The sequence below is a fragment of the Nomascus leucogenys genome, chromosome 20 (assembly GCF_006542625.1).
Source record: "Nomascus leucogenys isolate Asia chromosome 20, Asia_NLE_v1, whole genome shotgun sequence".
Lineage (NCBI taxonomy): Eukaryota > Metazoa > Chordata > Mammalia > Primates > Hylobatidae > Nomascus > Nomascus leucogenys.
In genome coordinates this window covers 795,074-818,055 of record NC_044400.1, presented here as the reverse complement: position 1 = coordinate 818,055, position 22,982 = coordinate 795,074, and the positions used below count along the sequence as shown (strand labels likewise).

General features: G+C 54.0%; 1 protein-coding gene across 1 annotated transcript in view; it reads right to left on the bottom strand.

Annotated features, from left to right (window-relative positions):
* Positions 1-362: 362 nt before the first annotated feature.
* DNAAF5 (dynein axonemal assembly factor 5) overlaps positions 363-22,982 on the bottom strand; it is a 53,952-nt gene continuing 31,332 nt past the window's right edge. The window contains exons 7-13 of the mRNA XM_030801388.1: positions 22,132-22,275; positions 20,066-20,234; positions 15,634-15,781; positions 12,076-12,226; positions 11,114-11,270; positions 6,242-6,433; positions 363-1,315 (exon numbers count right to left, since the gene is read on the bottom strand). Of these exons, the coding sequence (XP_030657248.1) occupies positions 1,179-1,315; positions 6,242-6,433; positions 11,114-11,270; positions 12,076-12,226; positions 15,634-15,781; positions 20,066-20,234; positions 22,132-22,275 (1,098 nt within the window). The 3' untranslated portion in view covers positions 363-1,178. The remainder of the gene's footprint in view (positions 1,316-6,241; positions 6,434-11,113; positions 11,271-12,075; positions 12,227-15,633; positions 15,782-20,065; positions 20,235-22,131; positions 22,276-22,982) is intronic.

Here is a 22,982-nt window from a genome sequence, read left to right as displayed (position 1 = left end):
CCCCAAGGCTGACCTCCCCCTACCCTGACACCCCCCAAGGGTGTCCTGCCCCCACCCTGATGCCCCCCAAGGCTGACCTCACCTGACCCTGACACCCCCTAAGGCTGACGTCCCCCAACCCTGACACCCCTCAAGGCTGGCCTGCCCCCACCCTGATGCCCCAGCCCCTCTCAAGGTGAGTCCCATGGGGCCCTCCTTACCGGGGGTGTTGCCCGAATGTGTTGGGAGCTCCTGCCCCCTGGTGTCCAGAGGGGACACTACGACACCCCGCAGAGGAACCCTAGAATTCTAGAGGCTGGGATCCCTGCCTGACGTGTTCAGTTAGTTACCAACCCACAAAGTCAGGCATACACAATCATTATAACAAATATTTTTAATTAAATTTTCAAACATGAAAGTATAAATGTTAATATTTGTTGAAAAATATACACAGCATTTCCCCCTTGTGTGAACACAATGGCTTACGGTAACAATACCCACTTACAATGAGATCTTTTAGGCACTTGGGTGTAGAATGTGCGAGAGGGAAATACAATTTTACTTTCTTGCTGCCTATAGGGGCAACCAAAATTAGATCTGATGAAATATCATTTTCAACACTGTTAGCATTACCGACTTAAAATATATGGTGACCAAATATATAACCTTTAAAGTCCCAGTATATAAAACAGAAGAAATTTGATAAGTTGTTAAGATTCCAAATTCCTTTTAGTCTGTTCACTGAGATATTAAATTTCAGGAGACAAAACCCAAAAAGAGATTTCATTTCTTTATAATAACTTTGGCTTTTTTCTTTTTTGTTAAATAGGTAAAAACTTTCTTGGTGGGCATCTAAGCAGGATGGAACCGATAATTCATGAACCCAGCTGCGCACGTGAGGCTTAAAAACTAAGATGATGCTGATTTGGCTGCAGGAGGAGCAGCTGCGATTTACTTTTAATTTCAAATCAGCTATAGACGTTTGGGAGACCTCTTGATGAACGGAACAAATCACATAAAATGCAGAATCCACTCAGAGGCTGTTATTCCAGGGGAAGAGCAGACAGGTGTCCTGAGGAGTACATTCTTGCTGTCACAGTCTCGCTGCTGGCACAGAGGTGCCTTGTTTATGAGATTTAAAGGCCACAAACTCCGGCTCAGGTGGGGACGAGGGTGTGCTGTGGTTCGCACCAGTGTGGTCACTGCGTGGCCGGCACGGCCTGCACATGCTGCAGGAGCTGCTCGCAGTAGGTGGCCGAGCGGTGCTTGTGGATGACGGCCTCTGTCTCCCTCACCAGGAGATCTGGGAACAGCCCGCTGCCCTCTTTGAGGACCTCTGTAAAACAGCAAAACACCCTGAACATGCCAGAAATAAACATGAAACCAATCTTACTTCTCGTGCAAATCGGCTTCATATTAAAGTTCAAGCATCTGTAAAAGCATTTGCAAACGACCTGACATTGTTGGGTGGATACACAGTAGTCACAATGTGGATACGAGTGATCTGATTCAAAATGTGGGTACGAATGACCTGACGCTGCTGGACGGGTGCACAGTAGTCACAATGTGGATACGAGTGACCCGAGTCACAATGTGGATACGAGTGACCAGAGTCACAATGTGGATACGAGTGACCTGACTCACAATGTGGGTACAAATGACCTGACGCTGCTGGACGGGTGCACAGTAGTCACAATGTGGATACGAATGACCTGATCCTGCTGGATGGGTGCCCAGCAGTCATAATGTGGATACAAGTGACCTCACGCTGCTGGCCACGTGCACGGCAGTCCCAATGTGGATACGAGCGACCTGATGGGGCAGATGGGTACACGGCAGTCATAACGTGGATACAAGTGAGCTGACACTCTGGATGGGTGGACAGCAGTCAGAATGTGGATACAAATGACCTGAGTCACAACGTGGAGGCAAGTGACCTCATGCTGCATGGCGGTCCCTATGTGAATATGAGGAACCTGATGCTGCTGGGTGGGTGCACGGCAATCACAACGTGGATTCAAAGAACTTAAAATCGCCTCCTGGCAGTTGTTGGCAGACCATGAAATGATGTCCTCCAGTCTTCAGGTGGCATTTTTGGGCTTAGAACAGGTCTCACAGGAGCAAATAAACAGGCTTGGAAAAACAGACGACTTTCTTAACCAATTTGCTGATGCCAATTCACCTGCCGCAGTGACTGCAAACCTCCCACGGGCCAGGCACCACCAACACGGCCGGAAATGAACCCACACTTAAGGAGGGTTCATCAGGAAGGAGTGGCCGATGATGAAAATCAGGAAGGCAAACGTGTCAGGGGCTCGTGGTGGTGTGTGTGATGGGGGCAGTGGGAGCTGCAGGGATGGGGGCCAGTAAGGGTCGGGCGTGTCTAGCTGAGGCAGGAAGGGGATGGGGAGGTTGCTGCGGTGGCTGGGGAGCCTATCAGATTCTGCTGGGAGTTAAGAGGGGGCCCAGGAGGACCTCAAGGTCTCTGCCTTCGGTCTTGAGGACAAATGGCCACTGAGCCACTGAGGGTGGGGGGACCCGGCAGGCAGAGTCAGGGAGGGGGGTAGCGGCCCAGGGTTCGGCACCAGGCAGCCACACTCGTGTGTGGAGCTGAGGGCAGGGTGGCGTGGAGGGTGGCGTGGGGAGTGGCGTGGAGGCCAGGAGAAGAGCTCTGAGGGAGCGGTGCAGACACAGCAGAGGAGCAGTGCGGGGGCCCACATGAGTGAAGGTAAGACCAGGAGGCTGAGCGCGGGTGTCCTGCAGCCAGAGGAGGGCGCGTGGCCGCCAGCTGTGCCTGGCGCTGCTCAGAGGTGCAGGCAGGTGGACGGCCACAGATGCCTGCCACGGGCCCAGGGCCTCGAGGGGTCAGGCGGGCTGCTTCCAGGGAGCCTGCTGCCAGGCGGACGTGTGGTGGGGGAGGTGGGGGTCGGCGTCCAGGATATCTGTGTTTCGTTTTTTTAAAGACAACAGAAAGAATGGCCTGGACTGTGCAGTGGGGAAGGGAGATGCCCTGTGCGGTCCTCGGGAGGCGAGAGGGCCCGGGGCTGCAGGCTGAGCTGTGCACAGGGGCACTGGTCTCCTCGGCCTAGAAAGGTCCTGAGGGCGAGTGAGGCTGAGGCTGAGGGTAGGGGAAGCTCAGAACTCGGGTTGATGGTGCGTAGTGCGGGGCAGGAGAGCTGGGAGGGTGTAGGCAGGGCTGGGATTTGCCAAGGAGTGTGGGGAGCTGGGGGCGCGGGGTGGATCTGGCAGGACAGGCCTGCGCATGAGCTGCTGTCCTCCTTTTAAACAATTTCCAATTGGTCTCCCATTCGCAGCTTCTTTCCGTGACTTGGAGAGAGCACCGGCCCCGCCGTGGGTCGATGGGCTCTGGGGCTCCCTCACTGGCTGACAACCTGATTCCGCGACTCAAGGCAGGGGCTCCTGACATGTGCTCCAAGGCCCTCGGGTTCCCCAGGGGGTACCCTTCAGGGGGTCTGTGAGTCAAAGCCAGGTTCGTGGTCACACGCAGAGCACGCCCGGCCTGTCACTGTGCTCACACCTGCGCAGATGCGGGAGCAGCTGAGGCCCGCGCCCCCTGCCACATTCACCCTTGAGCACATGGCTTCACCTGCCACACTCACTCTCACGCACACGGCTTCCACCCGCGAGTGGGCACCATTAGGCCTGCGCCCCTGCCACACTCACCCTCGAGCACACGGCTTCACCTGCCACACTCACCCTCACGCACACGGCTTCCACCCGCGAGTGGTCACCAGATGCCCCGCTTCACACTGAGGACCAGGGTCGTGCAGCTGAGCTGCTTTTTCCAGGAAGAATGACGGACGGACGGGCAGTGCACCCACCCTGGCTGTGCCGACGCGGGATCTGGCAGAGCATGGCGTGAAAGTGAACAGCCCGAGTCCCTCCCAGAACAACTGACAGGGTTTGTGGCCGAGGATACAAGTCAAGCTCTCACACAAAAAATCAGAATTATCCAAAGCTTGGCCACCACAAGCCTGGACTCTTCTGAGCCTGGTGCCGATGCAGGGGAGTTTCTGACGTTGCCTAACGGGACGCAGTCACGCCAGGACGACCAGTTTCTGACGCCATGTAACGGGACGTGGCCACGCCAGGAAGGTCCGAGTTTCTGACGTTGCGTAACGGGACGTGGCCACGCCAGGAAGATCGAGTTTCTGACGCCGCGTGAGGGGACGTGGCCACGCCACGAAGGTCCGAGTTTCTGACGTTGCGTGACGGGACACAGCCACCCCAGGAAGATCTGACATCGCATAACGCGATGTGGCCACGCCGGGAGATGGGACGCAGCTGTGCCAGGAAGGTCCAAGTAGTATTTTCCAAAAGACGTCAAAAGGCAAAGTGAGCACATCGAGGCCCAAAGCTTCCACACAGCAAAGGGAACAATGAGCAGAGGACGGCAGCCTCGCAGGGACGGCCCGCGGGTACGGGATGGGAGACGGTATCTGCGAACCGCCGCCTGACATGGATTAATCACTGGAATCTACGAGGAGCTCAGGCTCAACAGGAGACGATCTGATAATCCAATTAAAAATGGGTAAAATACCTGAACAGACATTTCTCAAAAGACGGCATGGAAATGACAAACAGGCATCTGAAAAGGTGCCCACCACCACCGCTCCTCAGAGAGATGCAGACAGAAACCACCGAGAGACGTCCTCTCACCCCAGTTAAAATGGCTGCTCTCCAAAGACGGGCAGAAACAAGTCCCGGCGCGGATGTGGAGACAAGGGAACCCTCACACGCCGCTGGTGGGAATGTAAACGAGAACGGCTTGGAGAACAGTCTGTGGGTCCCTCAAAAAACTAAAAATAGAGCCCCAAAAACTAAAAATAGAGCCCCATACAGTCCAGCAATCCCACTCCTGGGCATATACCCAAAAGAGAGGAAATCAGCTATGGGGGAGAGCTGCACGCGCACGCCGACCGCCCCACCGTTCCCAGCGGCCAGGGTTTGGAAGCAACTAGGTGTCCACGGGCAGATGAACGGAGAAGGAAAAGTGGCACACACGCAGTGGAATATTACTCAGCCACAAAAGAAATGAGATCCAGTCACTGGAACAACATGGAGGGAGGTAGAGGTCGCTATGTTAAGTGAAATAAGTCAGGCACAGAAGGACAAATTCCGCACGTTCTCATTTGTGGGAGCTAAAAATAAAAATAATTGAACTCATGGAGATAGAGCAGAAGGATGGTTCCCAGAGGCTCGGAAGGGGAACGGGGCCGGGGGGAGAGGTGGGGATGGTTAATGGATACAAAAACAGAACGAATAAGAGCTAGTATTTGATAGCACAACAGGGTGACTGGTCAACAATTTATCACACATTTAAACATAACGAAAAGTATCACTGAATTATTTGTAACACAAAGAAAGGGTAAGTGTTTGAAGTGACGGGGACCCCATTTCCCCAATGTGATCACACACACGGCATGCCTGTATCACAGTATCACACGTGCCTTATAAATATATACACCTACTGTGTACCCACAAAAATTAAAAATACAAATTTTATTTTAAAAAAAGCAAAATAATTACGTTCACCACCAACAACAAAACAAAACAAAACAAATAAAAAAAAGCAAATCATTACATTCCAAGTGCGAGATGGACCAGCGGATTTTAATGCACTGAGCGTGGAAGGCTCTGTTGTGTGGCCTCAGGCCCTGTGCTGTGAGTGACCTTCAAGGGACGGCCCGTGTCGCTGTTGGCGTGGTACCGAAGAAGTCCCACGCCTATCTGAAAAGGCTACTAAAATACTCTTCTTTTGTCCAACTACACCTGAAGCCACAGGCGAGGCCAGGTTATTTTCCACGTATTTCAACCAGAGCCATACACATCACGACTGACTGTATGGAAGATGTGAAAGTCCAGTGTCTTCCATCAAGCTACACATTTAAGACATTTGCAAAAATTGTTCTTGCAGATGATTTTGTTTCGGAAAATATTTTTCAAAAACAGAAGTCATCTGTGTCAATATGTACTGGGCTTACTATTGTTATTTTAAACAATTAAGAAATATTCTAGAATGCTCTCAATTTTGATTTCTGTTAGAGGAAATGTCAGCGGCTGTCACCACAAAGACAGGCGCTTTCAGGGCTCGCCAAGAACTCAAGAGTGTGCTAGGCTGGAGCTGAGGCCCCTCCTGTGCGCCAGGGCCCTGTGGCCGGTCACACGGCTCAGCCACAGAGGCCCGTGGCAGGCGCTGCAAGCAGGCATCGGAATGAAGGCCAAGCTGTCGGAGTCTCACCTAAAATCGCATCCTGGATGGCCCTCACTGGATCGTCAAGGTGAACCAGCAACTCTCGGTACAGGTACTGGACACTGCTCTGATAGTAGGACTTTCCGTCAGCACCTTTCACACACTGCAGCCAGGTGACCAAGGTGGAGGCAGCTGCCATCCTCACGTCGTTGGAAACGTCGTCTAGGCGTTTTAAGAGTTCTGGAAGGAGGGGGCGAGACAGGTGTGTGAGTCTAGAGCAGACATTTCACGTCTAAATGTCCACAAAGGCATTTAGTTCGCACTCACATGGGACACCTGCCCTGGGGTCCTAGGAAACCCACACCTCACGGGAGACTCCGTGCATCTCGAGCCACATGCAAGGTGCTCCTGGTGACCTGGGACCCCTGAACCCCAGCCAACAGAGTGGAGGCGGCCCAGGCCCTGCTGCAGCCCCTGTAATAACCTGCCCTGCAGGCGCAAAGCCTCCCTGTAGCTGTAGCTGTGTGCTCACCTGGCCCTCCACCTCCCTGCAGCTGTGTGCTCACCTGGCCCTCCACCTCCTGCTCCCAGATGCGCAGATCCCCGAGCCGGCCACCCCACCCAGCTCCAACCCTGCCCTCCCACCAGAGCTGAGGACTCAGTGACAGACAACCCCCTACTGTGGTCAGTTTTCTGCTGCTGAAAACAGAAGGATGATCCTTCCCGACGGGTAGAAACTTATGAGGTTAATGGACATAATTTTTATCAAATTTATGCTTTTTTTCACATCATCTTAAAAAAATCTTTGGCACCCCCTTCTGTGCATCATCCGGAGATTCGCAGACAACCGAGTTGCAAAACCACTTGGAGGCCCATCTTCCCGACGCTGGGAGGGGCGGCTGCCCGCGCCTGGCACGAGGCCCATCTTCCCGCTGCAGAGCTGGGCTGGGTCTCTGCTGCTTTTGCAACGTGGAGAGTATGATCCTCTCTCAGCAAGAGGTTCCTGTGTAATGAAAGGCATGAAAAACATCCAGAGTTCAGGCCATCCTACCAAGCCAGGCTTTGAGACAAGTAGGACCCAGTGGGTTAACTCCTGGCAGATGTCCAGGCGCTTCCCTGAGGGTTCTGGGCCCTGAGGGTGCTGGACCTTCCAGCCACCAAACACGGGCACCAAGGAGGAAGCCGCGGAGGGCATCCAGGCATTACAGCGCCAAACCCTGAAGCAGCCCTGCACGGCAGGTGCTCTCGCTGCACGGTGGGTATGCTCACTGCATGGCGGGAGCCCTCGCCGCACAGTGGGTGCCCTCGCTGCATGTGTCTCAGGAGGAAGGACGGAGTCAGATGCTCAACTCACCCAAGGTCGTCCCACTAGCGAACATCTATGGGCCTGGACAGGATCCTTGGAGGCCTCCTGCTGGCGCGGTTGACTATGGAATTGCACAGAGTGGCACTGGCTATTGTGTTTTTACGATGGTCACTCCCTGGATGGCCTGCAGGTCCACTTTTGTACCAGTTTAGGGTTCCTTTCATGCACGACTAAGCCAGGCAGAATCGGCTCACACTGGCCTGTCTGCTGTTCACGTTTGTGTCTGTCTGTCCTGGGAGGCCTGGGTGCCTGTGCTCCCAACTCAGGACATCCTTCCCTTCCCTGCCGAGGAGGCCACGATTCGTCTGACACTTCACCCTTGGAAGCCCAGAGCTGGCACTAATGGGCAAGGAGCCTCTCAAGGAAACTTTTGTAGTGAAAATAAACGGGGGGCTGCGGCCCAGACGCCCAAACACGCTCCGACGCCCAAATGCATGCAGCCTTTCTGCCGGCTCCTGTTTTAAAAAGTGAGTGAATTCCCAACAGTCGCATGGACTGAACTTGTTCCAGAGTCAGTGGGAACAGGATGTTTGTTACTAAAGAATAAAAACAGAAAAGCAAAGGTGAGAGAATGAGTGACAAAGACACCCGGACCTCAGTTCAGCAGGCGGTGGTTTTTCTGCCCAGCGCCGCGTGTAGTGTGAATCTGAAAATCCATGTCTGTCTCCAGTTCTGAAAGATTCTGAGGCACCATCTCTCCTCCATTCTCTTCTCCTGGGATTCAGAAAAGCCCGGGAGCCTCTCGGCCCACTTGGCGCCTCTCTCCATCCCGTGTCCTCCGCCCACTCCAGGCCCCGCGTCCCTCTGTGTCCCATGTCCTTCGCCGGCTCCAGGTGGAATCTCGGGGAATTCCACATTCCTGGCTTTCATGTCACTAACTCTGTTTTCAGCCACATTCAGTCTAGAGTTGACCCAATGCACAGAGTGTGAAGTTCCGATGACTCCATTCATTTCCGGGAATTAGTAAGAACCATCTTTCAAAAACTGCTAAAGATTTCTGCCATAAATACACGAAGTATAGATAATCACATAAAGTAGAGCTCATCAGGAAAGCCTGAGTGGCTGCTTCCTGCCCACCCCATCCCCTTCCTCCCTCACTGGGTAACTGTTTTCCTGACAGTAGCGCCAGCACGGCATTCCGTGTCACTGGACTCCCCAGCGATCGTTTCCGTTTCCATCTGTTCTTTATTTCTGCTTGTTTTCTTGTTTCTCAATTTGTTTTTTAGTGGATGTTGTTCTTTTAGCTTTTTGAGGATCTTAAACACGCCTCAAAAAAGGTAACTTTGAGGTGGTTCTATTATCGGCACTTCCTTCCCGGGCTGGGTACGAGGCCGCCCTTAGCGCCGGGTCTCTGGTGTTCTGAGGCAGCAGTCCCCAACCTTTTTGGCACTGGGGCTGGTTTCACGGAAAACAATTTTCCATGGACGGGGCGGGGGGATGGTTTCGGGATGATTCACGTGCGTTACATTTATTGTAACGTTATTTCTATGATGACTACATTGTAACATATAAGAAGATAATTCTACAACTCATCATCATGTAGAATCAATGGGAGCCTGAGCTTGTTTTCTGCAACTGGACGGTCCCATCTGGGGACGATGGGAGACAGTGATGGATCATCAGACGTTAGTTTCATACGGAACGTCAGCCCGGATCCCTCACATGCACGGTTCACAATAGGATTTGCGCTCCTATGGGAATCTAATGCCATCGCTGATCTGACGGGAGGCAGAGCTCAGGTGGTAATGAGAGAGATGGGGAGTGGCTGTAAACACAGATAAAGCTTCACTTGCCCACCTCTCACCTCCTGCTGTGCGGCCTGGTTCTTAACAGGACCCAGACAGGTACTGGCCCATGGCCTGGGTGGCGGGGGCCCTGTCCTGAGGGGTTTGTGTGCAGGCTGCCCTGAGTGAGGGGCTCTCCGAATTCATGACTGTTCAGTGCTGCTGCTTTTCGGAGGCTTCAAGCTGACCACCCCATTCCCCTCCCCAGTGCTTGCTCTCACCTGGGGTTGGTCTGGGGTTTGGGCTTCAGGAGGCGGTGACACTGAGGCTGTGCCCCTGGTCCTGCTGCAGGGTGGCCCGGCCCCGTCTCCCCACAGGCAGCTCCAGCCGCCCCACCCTAAGGGCACTGCTCTATGGGGACCCTGCAACCCTTAAGGGCCCCACTCCCGGCCGCGTGGAAGCTGAGCCTTGTCACCCCCACCCAGTGCTGGTTTGGAGACCTCTGCCTTGCTTCTTGCTGTGCCATTTAATTTGTGGTATTTCATCCGTCATTGCCCTTTGTTCTCATAGTACCAACTTGAACAGAAGTCAAAGAGGAGCATTTTCTATTTTTTTAATTGAGATGGAGTCTGGGTCTGTCACCCAGGCTGGAATGCAATGGTGCGATCTTGGCTCACTGCAACCTCCACCTCCTGAGTTCAAGCAATTCTCCTACCTCAGCCTACTGAGTAGCTGGGACTACAGGCGTGCGCCACCACGCCCAGCTAATTCTTTTATTTTTAGTAGAGACGGGGTTTCACCATTTTGGCCAGGATGGTTTCAATCTCTTGACTTTATGATCCACCTGCCTCGGCCTCCCAAAGTGCTGGGATTACAGGCGTGAGCCACCGCACCCAGCCATGTTTGCTATTTTTTTCTATAAAACAACCACCACCAAACTTAAATACAGTCGTCCCTTGGTATCTGTGGGGTTTGGTTCCAGGAATCCACCTCCTCCAGGATACCAAAATCCTCAAATGCTCAAGTCTCTGATAAAAAAAAAAGGCATAGTATTTGCACATGACCCACACACATCTTCCTGCACACCTTAAACTGTCTCTAGATTACGTTTAATGCCAAATACAACGCCCACACGCTTCCTTCACGTGGGTTCAATGTTGTTTTAATGCCAAATACAACGTCCACACGCTTCCTTCACGCGGGTGCAACGCTGTTTTAATGCCGAATGCAACGTCCACACGACGCTTCCTTCACGCGGGTTCAACGTTGTTTTAATGCTGAATACAACGTCCACATGATGCTTCCTTCACGTGGGTTCAACGTTGTACTCGGTGCTCAACAAATTCAAGCTTTGCTTTTTGGAACTGTGGAATTCTGCCCCTAATACATACATATTTATATATGCAAATGTACATACAAATTTGTATTTGTATGTATAAATGCACAAACGTATATATGTAGCCACATATATACATACACACACACATCTACTTTTAAAAACAGGGTTTTGGTCTGTTGCCCAGGCTGGGCTCAAGCGATCCTCCTGCCTCAGCTTCCCGAGTAGCTGGGACTACAGGTGTGTGCCACCAGCCCCGGCTAATTTTTAAATTTTTTGTTGAGATGGGGTCTCACTATGTTGCCCAAGCTGGTCTCAAATTTCTGAGCTCAAGCAACCCTCCTGCCTAAAGTGCTGGAATTACAGGTGTGAGCCACCACACCAGCCTGATACTTTTGATCCGAGGTTGGCTGACTCCACGGATACAAATGGAACCCAGGGATACGGAGGGCCGACTGTATATACGTAGGCTGTGAACAAAAGAAATGTCCTACCAGGATAAATCTTGATGAGTTTCTCTGCATCCATCATACCACCCGAGGTTTTTAAGAACGTGTTGATAATACGGCACGAGATCAGTCGCGTCATCTGCGAATCTTCCTCCAAGGTGGTGAGGACCTGAGGCATCAGTGTTTCCTGCACGTCCCGTATCTGCAATCAGCAAACACATACGACGTGACTCACATCTGTCCTGGGGGGGGCGCTCACCATCCGTGCACTCCTGCCTGGAAGGACTTAGGGGGCTTGAAAGCTTTACCTAAAAAGTAGGCTTGAATCTTGATTGTAAAATTTAGATTTTGAGCAATTTTTAACTTGCTTACTTGATTTTTAGAAAATACGCACACTGTTTACAACTCCTGGGTGAGGCACTAACCCTAAACCAGGGTCATGGCTCGCCTGGGTCCCACTGATGTGGGGCTTTCAGCTGGAGCACCGACCGCATCACCCTGTGTGCACCAGAAGGTGGCGCTGATGCTGCACGGGCGCCCGGGGCAGCGCCTTCCCGCCGGGCCGGGCGGCGACCAGGACCGGGGCGGGCATCAGTGTCTGTTTTCTGACGCCTGGTACCAGCTGGAGGTGTTCACAGAAACGATGCAGAAAGTCAAGCCTGTCCTCTGGCCTGGATCCTGGGATTCGACTCCTGGTCTTGTAGCCAGCATTGGGCCGCAAACCCGAGAAACCCCACGCTCATCGGCAGCAGCAAAACCCGCAGCACGACAGGGCTGGCTGGACCCGCGCGCTCGCTCCCGCTCTCCCGCCTGCTGTCTGAACCGCAGCCCCGCTGCCGGCTCCTGCCCTTCTGCCGCCAGTGTGGGGACAGCCTCTTGGGGTACAGGCCCCAGGTGGAGGTGCAGCTGCTGCCTCCCCAAGTTCCTGCTGCGGGAGCTTTGCCGGGCGCCAGGAAGCCTGTGCAGTCCCCGGCCGGTGTCCACCGAGCACGCAGGGAACCCCATACCTGCTTTGCCGACAGGACCTCGCTGCTGGTGAGCGCCCAGAGGCAGGACACGGCAGCCACGCGGATGGCCGCAGCTGTCCTCCCCGCATGCCACTGCAGATTGGGGGCCAGGATGTCCTTTGTCATCGTCTCGAGGTAGCTGGGAAACTGCCTGGAACCGGAGCGGAGAGGGCGGATGAGGAGGCTAGACAGGAGCTCGGAAGGAACGTTTCGGTCTGGGGATGAATGGGGCTGAGGGGGAGCCAAATAGGAAAATGAACTCGACCCCAAAACACGAGGCCCCTCCTCCTCTCAGGAGCTGCTTCTGAGTGCGAAGTGGGAGGTTCCTCCAGGCCCAACCCCACCCGGGAGACGGCGGTGCCTGTGCAGCTGGCCTCTCCTGCGGCTCCTGTTCTCCAGAGAAGGAGCCAGAGGCCGGGCCGGGGGTGCACTTTCAGCCTCTCGCTGCTCCTAGCTCCAAAAGGAGGCTTGAGCGACGCCTGGGCGAGGGCAGGTGCGATGGTGTCGGCAGCGCCCAGTGAGCCCCTTCCCATCTGCGTCCCTCCCCCAGAAAAAGGCGAAGTCTCTCCAGCCACAGAACCTTCCGTCCAGCAAGGACAGTCGCTGCGGCTTCAGAGAGGCGGGATGGGAGGGCCACAGGTGCAGTCCTAGGGGCCCGAGGACCGCAGCTCAGAGAGATGGGCAGTTCCCACCCCGTCGGTGACTTCGTTCTGATGGTGACCAGTCAGGTCAACGTGCCACCAAGACAAACTCAAAGCAAAATGACACACTCATTAGTGACATCCCAACACCATGGTATGTTTCAAAGGTGGTTCTGGTCTCCAAGACCAGCTCCACAGCCCACAGCACTCCAACGTCCGTGAAGCCTGCACAGCGTCCCTTCCTCTTCTGGAGGTGCCACCGGCTTGCTCTCAGCAGGGGCCATGTCGGGACCAGCCAGGTAGATGAGCAGACATGGAAAGTGACATTGGTGTAGCGTGATTTACGTGCGTTCAGCGAGGTTTCCGGCGTGTGTCTGTCTTTAAGCAGAGCTGCCATTTTCGGCACCGTGACTTGCAAGAGAGCTCACAGGAATGAACGAACCCAGCGCCTGCTCCACGGTGACCACACGAAACGGCCTGGAAGTCCTGGCCTTCAGGGTGCGGGGTCCAAGTGTGGGCCAGGCGTGCCACACGGGCGCCACCTAGGAGTGCTTAGGTTTTTTTAAAATTGTTTTTTTTTTTTTTTTTAAATTTTGGGGTGAAGGATGCTCAGCCTGTGTCTGACAGAAGCTCCATCAGAACTTCTGGGTGTCCATCAGAACCACCATCGAACCACTGAACGAGGCACGTTCCTTTTTTTTGAGACAAAGTCTCGCTCTTGCTGCCCAGGCTGGAGTACAGTGGCGCAATCTCCGCTCACTGCAACCTCTGTCTCCCAGGTTCAAATGACTCTGCTGCCTCAGCCTCCTGAGTAGCTGGGATCACAGGCACCTGCCACCATGCACTGGGGCCGGGTACAGCCAGGCCTGCAGGACCCCAAGACGCTACAGTCCATGGGCACCAGGGCCGGGCACAGCCAGGCCTGCAGGACCCCAAGACACTATAGTCCATGGGCACCAGGGCCGGGCACAGCCAGGCCCGTAGGACTCGAAGATGCTGGGGAGCCAGGGAGTGAGAGGCCCAGCGGCTGGTGCTCCGGGTTCCCTGCCTGAGCACATCCCTATTCACAGAGGGACTCGAGGTCCACTATGGGGCTCGACTCCCAGAAACGGTGCAGCCTCAAAGCCAGGAGCCTCTTGCCCTGAACTCGCAGCCACTTCTCTGGATCTTCTGTCAGATGCAGGCTGAGCATCCTTCGCTCCAGAATCCAAAGTGCTCCAGGGTCTGACCATTTCTGAGCACTGACATGACGCTCAAATGAAATACTCACTGGAGCACTTTGGATTTCTAAAGTTTGGATTAGGGATGCTCTACAATGCAATTACTACAGAATTAAAAAAAAACCTAAACACAACTAGTCCCGAGTGTCCCAGGTAAGACACAGAAAGCCTGTGGGAGGCAGTCCTGAGAACCTCTCATGATTCACGGTGTCCAAGGTGGAGACACCACGGCAGATGCAGCCCTCAGCCCTCTTGGGCACCCGCACAGCAGGGACCTGCGTACAGCCGGTGCTCACAGCTGCAGGCAGCAGGAAGGTGCTCTGCGCAGACGATGGTCAGCGGCGACTCCCCGCCCACCATCTCTACTTCAGCAGAGCCAACTCGCTATTTTATGATTCTAAAAATAAAAACCAAACGGATAAAAAAAACTTTCCTGCCTATTAAAGTAGCTAATAAGTTCATTAAAATCACTGCCATTTGAACACTTTACTTCTCCTGACACCAACTGCCTTCCACAAGACATTGTTAGGTGCACTTTCTTTGGGAACTCAGCCCAGATGTGGAAACCGTGCTCCGCAGAGTTAAATGTTCCTGGGCAGAACCTGCCCAGCGGTTCCTCCCAAAATACAGCCGGGTGTGAGTTCCAGAGGGAAGGGCCTGGACCCTGCCGTGTTATCTGCATGGTATCTACACAAATATCAGCCTGCAAGCTGGAAGGCTGCCACGGCTCTCGGTTCATCTCTTTCTATGGTCCGTTCTAAGCCCTGAAGTCTTTGAAGACAAGCAGGAAACAAAATTTCCTGCAGTACGACAGGCGGGCTGAGGCCGAGAGCAGAGATGAGGGTCATGAAGGAGAAAAGTCTGAATGCCCGGATTCTTTCCACCTGAGGCTCCGGTGTGTGAACTGCTTTCCGCTTTGACAGATGTGCTGCCAGGGCGGGTCCCGGTGCTGATGCAGCCCAGATCCAGCCGCACAGCCGTGGGTTGGGACCCAGCTGATGGCACCTTTTGCTCTTAACAAAGTAAGCGGCAGGGCCCTAAGAGCTGCCTCAGCAGCGGCACCCGGGCGGGGCCTCTTCCTCCACTGCCCCTCCCAGTGCTCCTGGGGGGCCCCCATGCTTCTTGCCTTTACTTCAAAGCCCTCGGGGTCTTAATGCCACCTAAACGTTCTCTTAGATAATAGAGAGGTATTTCTACCACTTTGACCATCAATAGTAATTCAATCAATTCTTTGTTAGGTTTGAAAAGTGCCCAAAGGCTTTTAAAACAGAGAACAGCTAATACATAAGCCATTAATAGTTAATGTTCCCTAAAACTTTTTCATTCACTGGAATTTTAATGACCACACAGAGATGACTTTGACTTAGTGCTTCTCTGTGCATTCCCTACTGAGAGCTTGTGTTTACCCAGTGAGGATGGACGAGCTGCTTCCGGGCCAGTTAAGCTCAGGGGTCACTGCATACGCCCACCTTACACTTGGTGTGGGGAACCCTCGCCCACAGAGCTGTGGGGGAGGGAGGTGGGGACCCCCGGCCCACCTCAGACTCGGCGTGGGGGAGGGATATGGGGACCCCCTCGCGCAGTGCAGTGTTGGGGAGGTGGGAACCCCCTTGCTCAGCGAACTGTTGGGGAGGGAGATGGGGACCCCTGGCCCAGGCCCCAGCTGGGGGCCGTGCAGAGGCAGAGCCCGGACCTACCCCTGGGAGTTGATGGTGTCCGCGGCTCTGAGCAGCACAGTGGACAGGATGGAGAACAGCTTCAGGCGCATCTGCGGGTCTCGGGAGGGCTGCAGACAGGCCCTGAGCGTGGGCACGACGTGTGGCAGGGCTTCTCCTAGGGCAGGGCCTGCAAGACACAGCACAGGCTCCTGTGCACGGCCCTCAGGAGACGGGAGGTGGCCCCATCCAGCACAGGCCCAGGCTCGGGTGCTCCCACCTGGGAGAGGGCACTATCGGCCACCACCTCCCCACTTCCTCTTTCTGAATCAGTGAGGTGATTATCACAGAAAAGCAGCAGAAAATTTTAACTCCCCAAAATCATGCTTTTCCATATGAAAACCTTCCATTTGGCCAGGCATGGTGGCTCACGCCTATAATCCCAGCACTTTGGGAGGCCAAGGAGGGAGGATCACCTGAGGTCCGGAGTTTGAGACCAGCCTGGTCAACATGGTGAAACCCCAACTCCACTAAAAATACAAAAATTACCCTAGCATAGTGGCGTGTACCTGTAGTCCCATCTACTTGGGAGGCTGAGGCAGGAGAATCACTTGAACCTGGGAGGTGGAGGTTGCAGTGAGCTGAGATTGTGCCACCGCACTCCAGCCTGGGTGACAAAGTGAGACTGTTTCAAAAACACAAAAACAAAAACAAAAAACCAAACCTGGGCGTGGTGGCTCACGCCTATAATTCCAGCACTTTGGAAAACCAAGATGGGTGGATCACCTGAGGCCGGGAGTTCGAGACCAGCATGACCAACATGGAGAAAACCCCATCTCTACTAAAAATACAAAATTAGCTGGGCGTGGTGGCGGGCGCCTGTAATCCTAGCTGCTTGACTGCTTGAACCTGCGAGGCAGAAGTTGCGGTGAGCTGAGATCGCACTATTGCACTCCAGCCTGGGCAACAAGAGCAAAACTCCGTCTCAAAAACAAAATAACCTTCCATTTTTCTTAAACTTTCCTAAATTTTTTTGAAAAATTAAAGTCAAGCAATAGTTGAAATAACCACCAAAATCAATTGTTCTAGTGAAAGAAGTTGTTTAATACCTGCTCCTCAGCGTTGCAGCCCTCACCCCACCCACACTCAGGGCCAAGCTCCTGCACCGTGGCTGCTCTCCAGTGGGCGTGAGGCGTGGGCGCCTGCACTGTGCATCCTACGCCCCAAAGGGTCCCCACTGCAGTAGGACCGCTCCGCCTCCCTGTAAGTCCTCATCAATGACAGGGTAAGGACAGCTCCGAGGGTCCCTGCAGCGTCTCCTGCCAGGCTCAGCCTGCAGGCCCAGGAGCTGAAGGCTCAGGGTGGGGACTGGGTTGGGGCCACAGAGAGAGGCGCTCTGGCCCCGGGCCAGTGTAGAGGGAGTGTCCACTGGCTTATCCAAGCATCTGTGCGTCACCTTGAGCCGTCGCTGGTGACCCCGAGATGCGAGCCTTCTCCCTGGCGCCGCCAGTCATCAGAGCAGGCTGCTCGGTAGTGCACTGAGACCCCCACCTGCCCTTGCCACACGGAGACGCAATGTACTCGCTGCTCTGGCTCGAAGTCAGGCCTCGCTCAGGCCTCGCGGTGAGACCAGCTGGTGTCTTGGAGGGCCTCCCCACGCAGCCGGGCAGGAGGAGTTGCATGGAAGCTGCTGGGACGCCTGACTTGCCTCCCGCCAGAGCAGGAGTCTCGGGCCAAGTGCCGCCCTGCCACGAGAACCACGCTGCTTCTTATCCAGTTTCTGACTGTTTCACCCTCTCTACATCTTAAACTAGAAACAAGGCAGAGTTTCTGGCTTAAAAACAGAAAGAGAACAGCCAAATGTCCACAGGTCACGTCCAACTCCTGGGATGGGAAGGAAGAAGCACGCTGAGGGGTGGGCCACTTGCTGTCAAGAATGTTCAAACCTGACGCCCGGGCCACGAGCGCTCCTGCTGGCGGACACTTCTGCCCGGGGCCACGTGTCCGCCCTCCCAGCACTAGCGCTCCTGTTGCAGCACGGACACTTCCGCCCGGACCACGTGTTTGCCCTCCCAGCGCGAGCTCCTGCTCGCAGCACGAACACTTCCGCCCGGACCACGTGTCTCTCCTCCCAGCGCGAGCGCCTGCTCGCAGCACGGACACTTCCGCCCGGACCACGCGTCTGCCCTCCCAGCACTAGCGCTCCGGCTGGCAGCACGGACACTTCCGCCCGGGCCACGTGTCTGCCCTCCCAGCACTAGCGCACCTGCTCGCAGCACGGACGCTTCTGCACTGGCTTCACTTTCCCTCCATATCACACTACACGTCTTCCCATTTTGCTGTAAAGGCTTAGGATAATTGTTTTTAATGGTTGCCAGAGCATTTCTTCTATGGAAATATCATTATGTATTTAACTTCGTATGAGGTATTTGGGTCACTTCCAATTTCTGCTATTAAATTATGCCCGGATGCATATTTTTGGGTGCATAGCTTTTTCCATAATTAGAACTGGAAGGATAGATTCTCATGAATGTGATTGCTGGATGAAAGGAGTGAAGACATTGGCAATTCCGGATGCGCACCATCCCACGGCTTTCGAAAAGCACCTTGGCACTCCCAGCTCAGCCACCCTGAGCAGAAGCTGTTTATTTCGCTTAATTGGATAAATGAAGAAATGGGACCCTACAGTCTTTTTTTTTTTTTTTTTTTTTTTTTTTTTTGAGATGGAGTCTCGCTCTGTCATCCAGGCTGGAGGGCAGTGGCGCAATCTTGGCTCACTGCAAGCCCCGCCTCCTGGGTTCATGCCATTCTCCTGCCTCAGCCTCCTGAGTAGCTGGGACCACAAGCACCCACCACCACACGCAGCTAATTTTTTGTATTTTTGGTAAAGATGGGGTTTCACCGTGTTAGCCAGGATGGTCTCGATCTCCTGACCTCGGGATCCGCCCGCCTTGGCCTCCCAAAGTGCTGGGATTACAGGCGTGAGCCACCACGCCCGGCGGGACCCTAGTCTTTAATTCATATTTCCTCATGACTAGAAGGGCTGGATAGTTCCCACTCTATTTGCTTATTAGTTGTATTAATTCTTTTTTATAAAATGTGGATGTTTTGCTTGTTTGGGAGTTAGTGCTTTTTGTTGTTTGGACTCATGGTCTCTCTCTGCTGTCCGGGCTGGAGTGCAGTGGTACAATCACAGCTCCCTGAAGCCTCAACTCCTGGGCTCACGTGAGCCTCCTTGCCTCAGCCTCTATCATCAGAGCAGGCTGCTCAGTTATGGACTCAAGAGTGCTGAGATTATAGGTGTGAGCCACCGTGCCCAACTCTTAATGCTTTTATTCTCATTTTGTGTCAGCTTTATGTACCGAAGATCTCACACTGTCGTACTTACTGCAAATATTTTCCTAGGTCTAATGTTCCTTTTATTTTGGTTCAAATGTATATAGTTAAATCGACATCTTTGTAGATCCCCCGTCCTCTCAAAGTTTAGAAATTATCCCTTTCTGTATGTTTAAAATAATTAAAATTTAAAAGGTATCTTCCCATAGAACTTTTGTAAATGAGAAATTTAAAAATTTCTCCTATTAAAAAATTGTTTTAATGCTTTTGTCTTCTGTTTATTACAGTAGTGCATGCTCATTAGAGAAAGCTTAGAAAAACATAGAAAAAAATAAAGAAGAAAATAAAAATCATCTGTATTCCCAAGGACATGATGTTGGAAATACTGTATTATATTTGAGGCTGTGCCCCTGATTCCCGAGAGCACCACACATGTGTGTGCTCAGATGGGGCTCAGAGAAAATAATCACTGGGAAATGCAGTTTTAAACCAGGCGTGGTGGCTTATGCCTGTAATCCCAGCACTTTGGGAGGCTGAGGTGGGAAGGTTGTTCGAGCCTAGGAGAGATCAGCCTGGGCAACATAAAGAGACCCCATGTCTACAAAAAATACAAAAATTAGCCAGGCGTGGTGGTGGGTGCCTGTGGTCCCAGCTACTCAGGAGGCTGAGGCAGGAGGATGGCTTGAGCCCAGGAGTTCAAGACTAGCCTGGTGGCCGGGCGCGGTGGCTCACGCCTGTAATCCCAGCACTTTGGGAGGCTGAGGTGGGCGGATCACGAGGTCAGGAGATCGAGACCATCCTGGCTAACATGGTGAAACCCCGTCTCTACTAAAAATACAAAAAATTAGCCGGGCATGGTGGCGGGCGCCTGTAGTCCCAGCTACTCGGGAGGCTGAGGCAGGAGAATGGCGTGAACCCCGGGGGCGGAGCCTGCAGTGAGCCGAGATCGCGCTACTGCACTCCAGCCTGGGTGAAAGAGCGAGACTCCGTCTCAAAAAAAAAAAAAAAAAAAAAAAAAACACGCTTCAGTGAACCACAGCTCAGCTGGTCGGCGCTGGTACCTGCTGAGCACCTGGGGGAGCAGGTGTGTGGCCTGAGTGGGGCCAGGCACAGCTCGCCAGCTGTCGGGACGGCTCACCTGACTGCGTGACGATGACACTGAACTGCAGGAGCTCTGGCGAGTGTGCGGTCCAGTCGAGGTGCAACGCGGTCACCCGCTCCAGGAGGGGACCGATGTGCTTGCGGTAGAGGTCCTGGCAGCCACTGACACCCTCCACCATGGCCAGTGAGTCCATCGTCTCCTGTGCCTGGAGGTTACAAGTCAGAGACTGAGACAATTCCAACACTCAGGGCTCAAACCTGCCTGCGGGACTCACTATCCCCCTCACGTGTAAGAACCACACAGGCCGGGCCTGCCAGGATAACCAGGAGGGAGGCTGCCACAGGGAGCCCCGCCCAGGATGCAGGAGAGCGAGAGCCGCGGGTGCAGGGTGAGACCCTGATCCCGTTCACACCAACGCCGTCTCTGCAGCGAATCATGAAGCAGGCACTGTGCACACTGGGACGCACACAGCACAGGTGGTCTCGGGCTTACACGGACACTGGGTATCCGCCTGGGCAGACAGGGCTCCTCTGAGGCGGTAAGGGGCAGGCAAGTGGCTTAAAGAGTTAAGCCCAGCAGACCAGACCTCCAGGTAAAAGTAACTGGGCGGACAGAGATGATAACCGTGGCCGCCTTTTACTTTTAGCTGGCTGCTCTTCTTGGGGGCTTAGGAACAGAGGAAGGGCTGAGGCTCCCCGGTGGCCACTGCCCCAAGCCTGGAGTCTGAATCTGGGGCTGCCTGGCTTCCTCCCCCATGACCAGCAGGCAAAGACTTTGCTTTTGCTGGTACCTCAGGCCCTAACAGTGACAGCGTCTGCTGAGACACACACCCCTTGGGAAGCTTGTTTTTAAAGAGGCCCCAAGAGGGGAGGGGAGAGTAGCAGCCTCCTCCACACCAGGTTCCCCGTGGTACATTCAGGCCGTGAATCTCCCAGAGAGAGAAGCTGCTGAGAGGGGCTGTCCACAGAGACAGAACGGCTTCCAGAGAGGCAGACAGACACTGGGGCCTCCGGCGGCCCTAGGAGCCCACGAGGAGGTTGGGGCTAAAAGATTTTGGGGCGTGATGGCCGGGTGCGGTGGCTCACGCCTATGATCCCCGCCCTTTGGGAGGCTGAGGCAGGTGGATCACCTGCGGTCAGGAGCTTGAGACCAACCTGGCCAACATGGCAAAACCTTGTCTCTACTAAAAATGTAAATTAGCCGGGTGTGGTGGCTCGCACCTGTAATCCTGGCTACTCAGGAGGCTGAGGCAGGAGAGTCACTTGAACCCGGGAGGCGGAAGTTACAGTGAGCAGAGATCGCGCCATTGCACTCCAGCCTGGGTGACAGAGTGAGACTCCACTGAAGAAAAAAGATGATTTTTGGGCATCAACAGGGAGCCCACGGGTGAGAAGTACTTTTGAACGCTGCGCTGCAGTTAGAGTGGGAAATCACGGTATCTTCTCTCGACTCACAGTCAACACATGTACTTTTTTTTTTTTTTTTTGACAGAGTCTCGCTCCGTTGCTCCGCCCAGGCTGGAGTGCAGTGGCACAATCTCGGCTCACTGCAACCTCTGCTTCCCCGGTTCAAGCGATTTTCCTGCCTCAGCCTCCTGAGTAGCTGGGATTACAGGCACGTGCCACCACGCCCGGCTAATTTTTTGTATTTTTAGTAGAGACGAGGTTTCACCATGTTGGTCAGGCTGGTCTCAAACTCCTGACCTCAGGTGATCCGCCCACCTCGGCCTCCCAAAGTGTTGGGATTACAGGCGTGAGCCTCCGCGCCAGGCGACATGTGCACTATTAAACCCCACTCAAGTGCACAGGTTTCAAGGTTATGTCTTATTTCTTGTTTGCTTCTTTGCTGTAGACCCTAACATTAAACAGCTGTCTCCACTCCCTGATGCCAGAATACACTGGCAGCTGGAAGGCTGCCCCGAAGGCCGTTGCCCGGGGACTCACCCGCAAGGTTCTCAATCCCTGGTCTTTGCTGGTCAGACATGTTTGAGGCCTGGGGCTCAAGCACAGAGGGGATGCGTGGGAGACAGTTCACCTCACTTAGAGATGCCTTCCAGCTGTGAGCTCCACTAGGTCAAGCAGCAGCCACTGCGTCAGCCTTACCTTGTCCCTCAGGCCGGTGGCACCTGCAACGGCCACTATGGTCAGCAGCACGTCCATGAGCTGTAGGCTGGCTGTGCCACAGTCCTCACGACACACAGACACCAGAGCCTGCACACAGAGCAGCAGGCGCTCCAGGTAGAGGTCCTGGAAGAGACCGGCGGCACCGTCAGAGCTTGGTACAATTTGGTCGTGTCCCCACCCGAATCCCATCTTGAACTGTAGCTCCCATAATCCCCATGTGTCCTGGGAGGATCCTGTGGGAGGGAACTGAATCATGGGGTGGGTCTTTCCCGTGCTGTTCTCATGATAGTAAGTCTCGAGAGACCTGACGTTTGTATAAAGGGCAGTTCCCCTGCACACTCTCTCTTGCTGCCGCCATGCAAAATGTGACTTTGCTCCTCCTTTGCCTTCCGCCATGATTGTGAGGCCTCCACAGCCATGTGGAACTTTGAGTCCATTAAGCCCCTTTTTCTTTATAAATTACCCAGTCTCTGGTAGGTCTTTATTAGCGACATGAGAATGGACTAATACAGGGCTCCAGCCCCAGTGCCAGGGCTGACAGAGCCCGCCCGGGGCTCCTAGTCTATGGCTCACAAGGGGCAGCGGGCATGGGAGAGCCCTTGCAGGGACAGCCCCCAGGCACTGGACGTAGGGTGCTGGCACGTCAACCATAAAAGGGCGTGCTTGTTGACGAGAAAACTGAACACAGACTGGGAGCTAAGGAATCTGTGCTTATTTTGTGAAATGTGAACAGGCACTTGAGCGATGTGGTCGAGAAGCTGCATGATGCACACAGCACGGTACCTGTGAGGGAAATGAGGGCGCGCTGCATTATCTGCTTTATAACACAC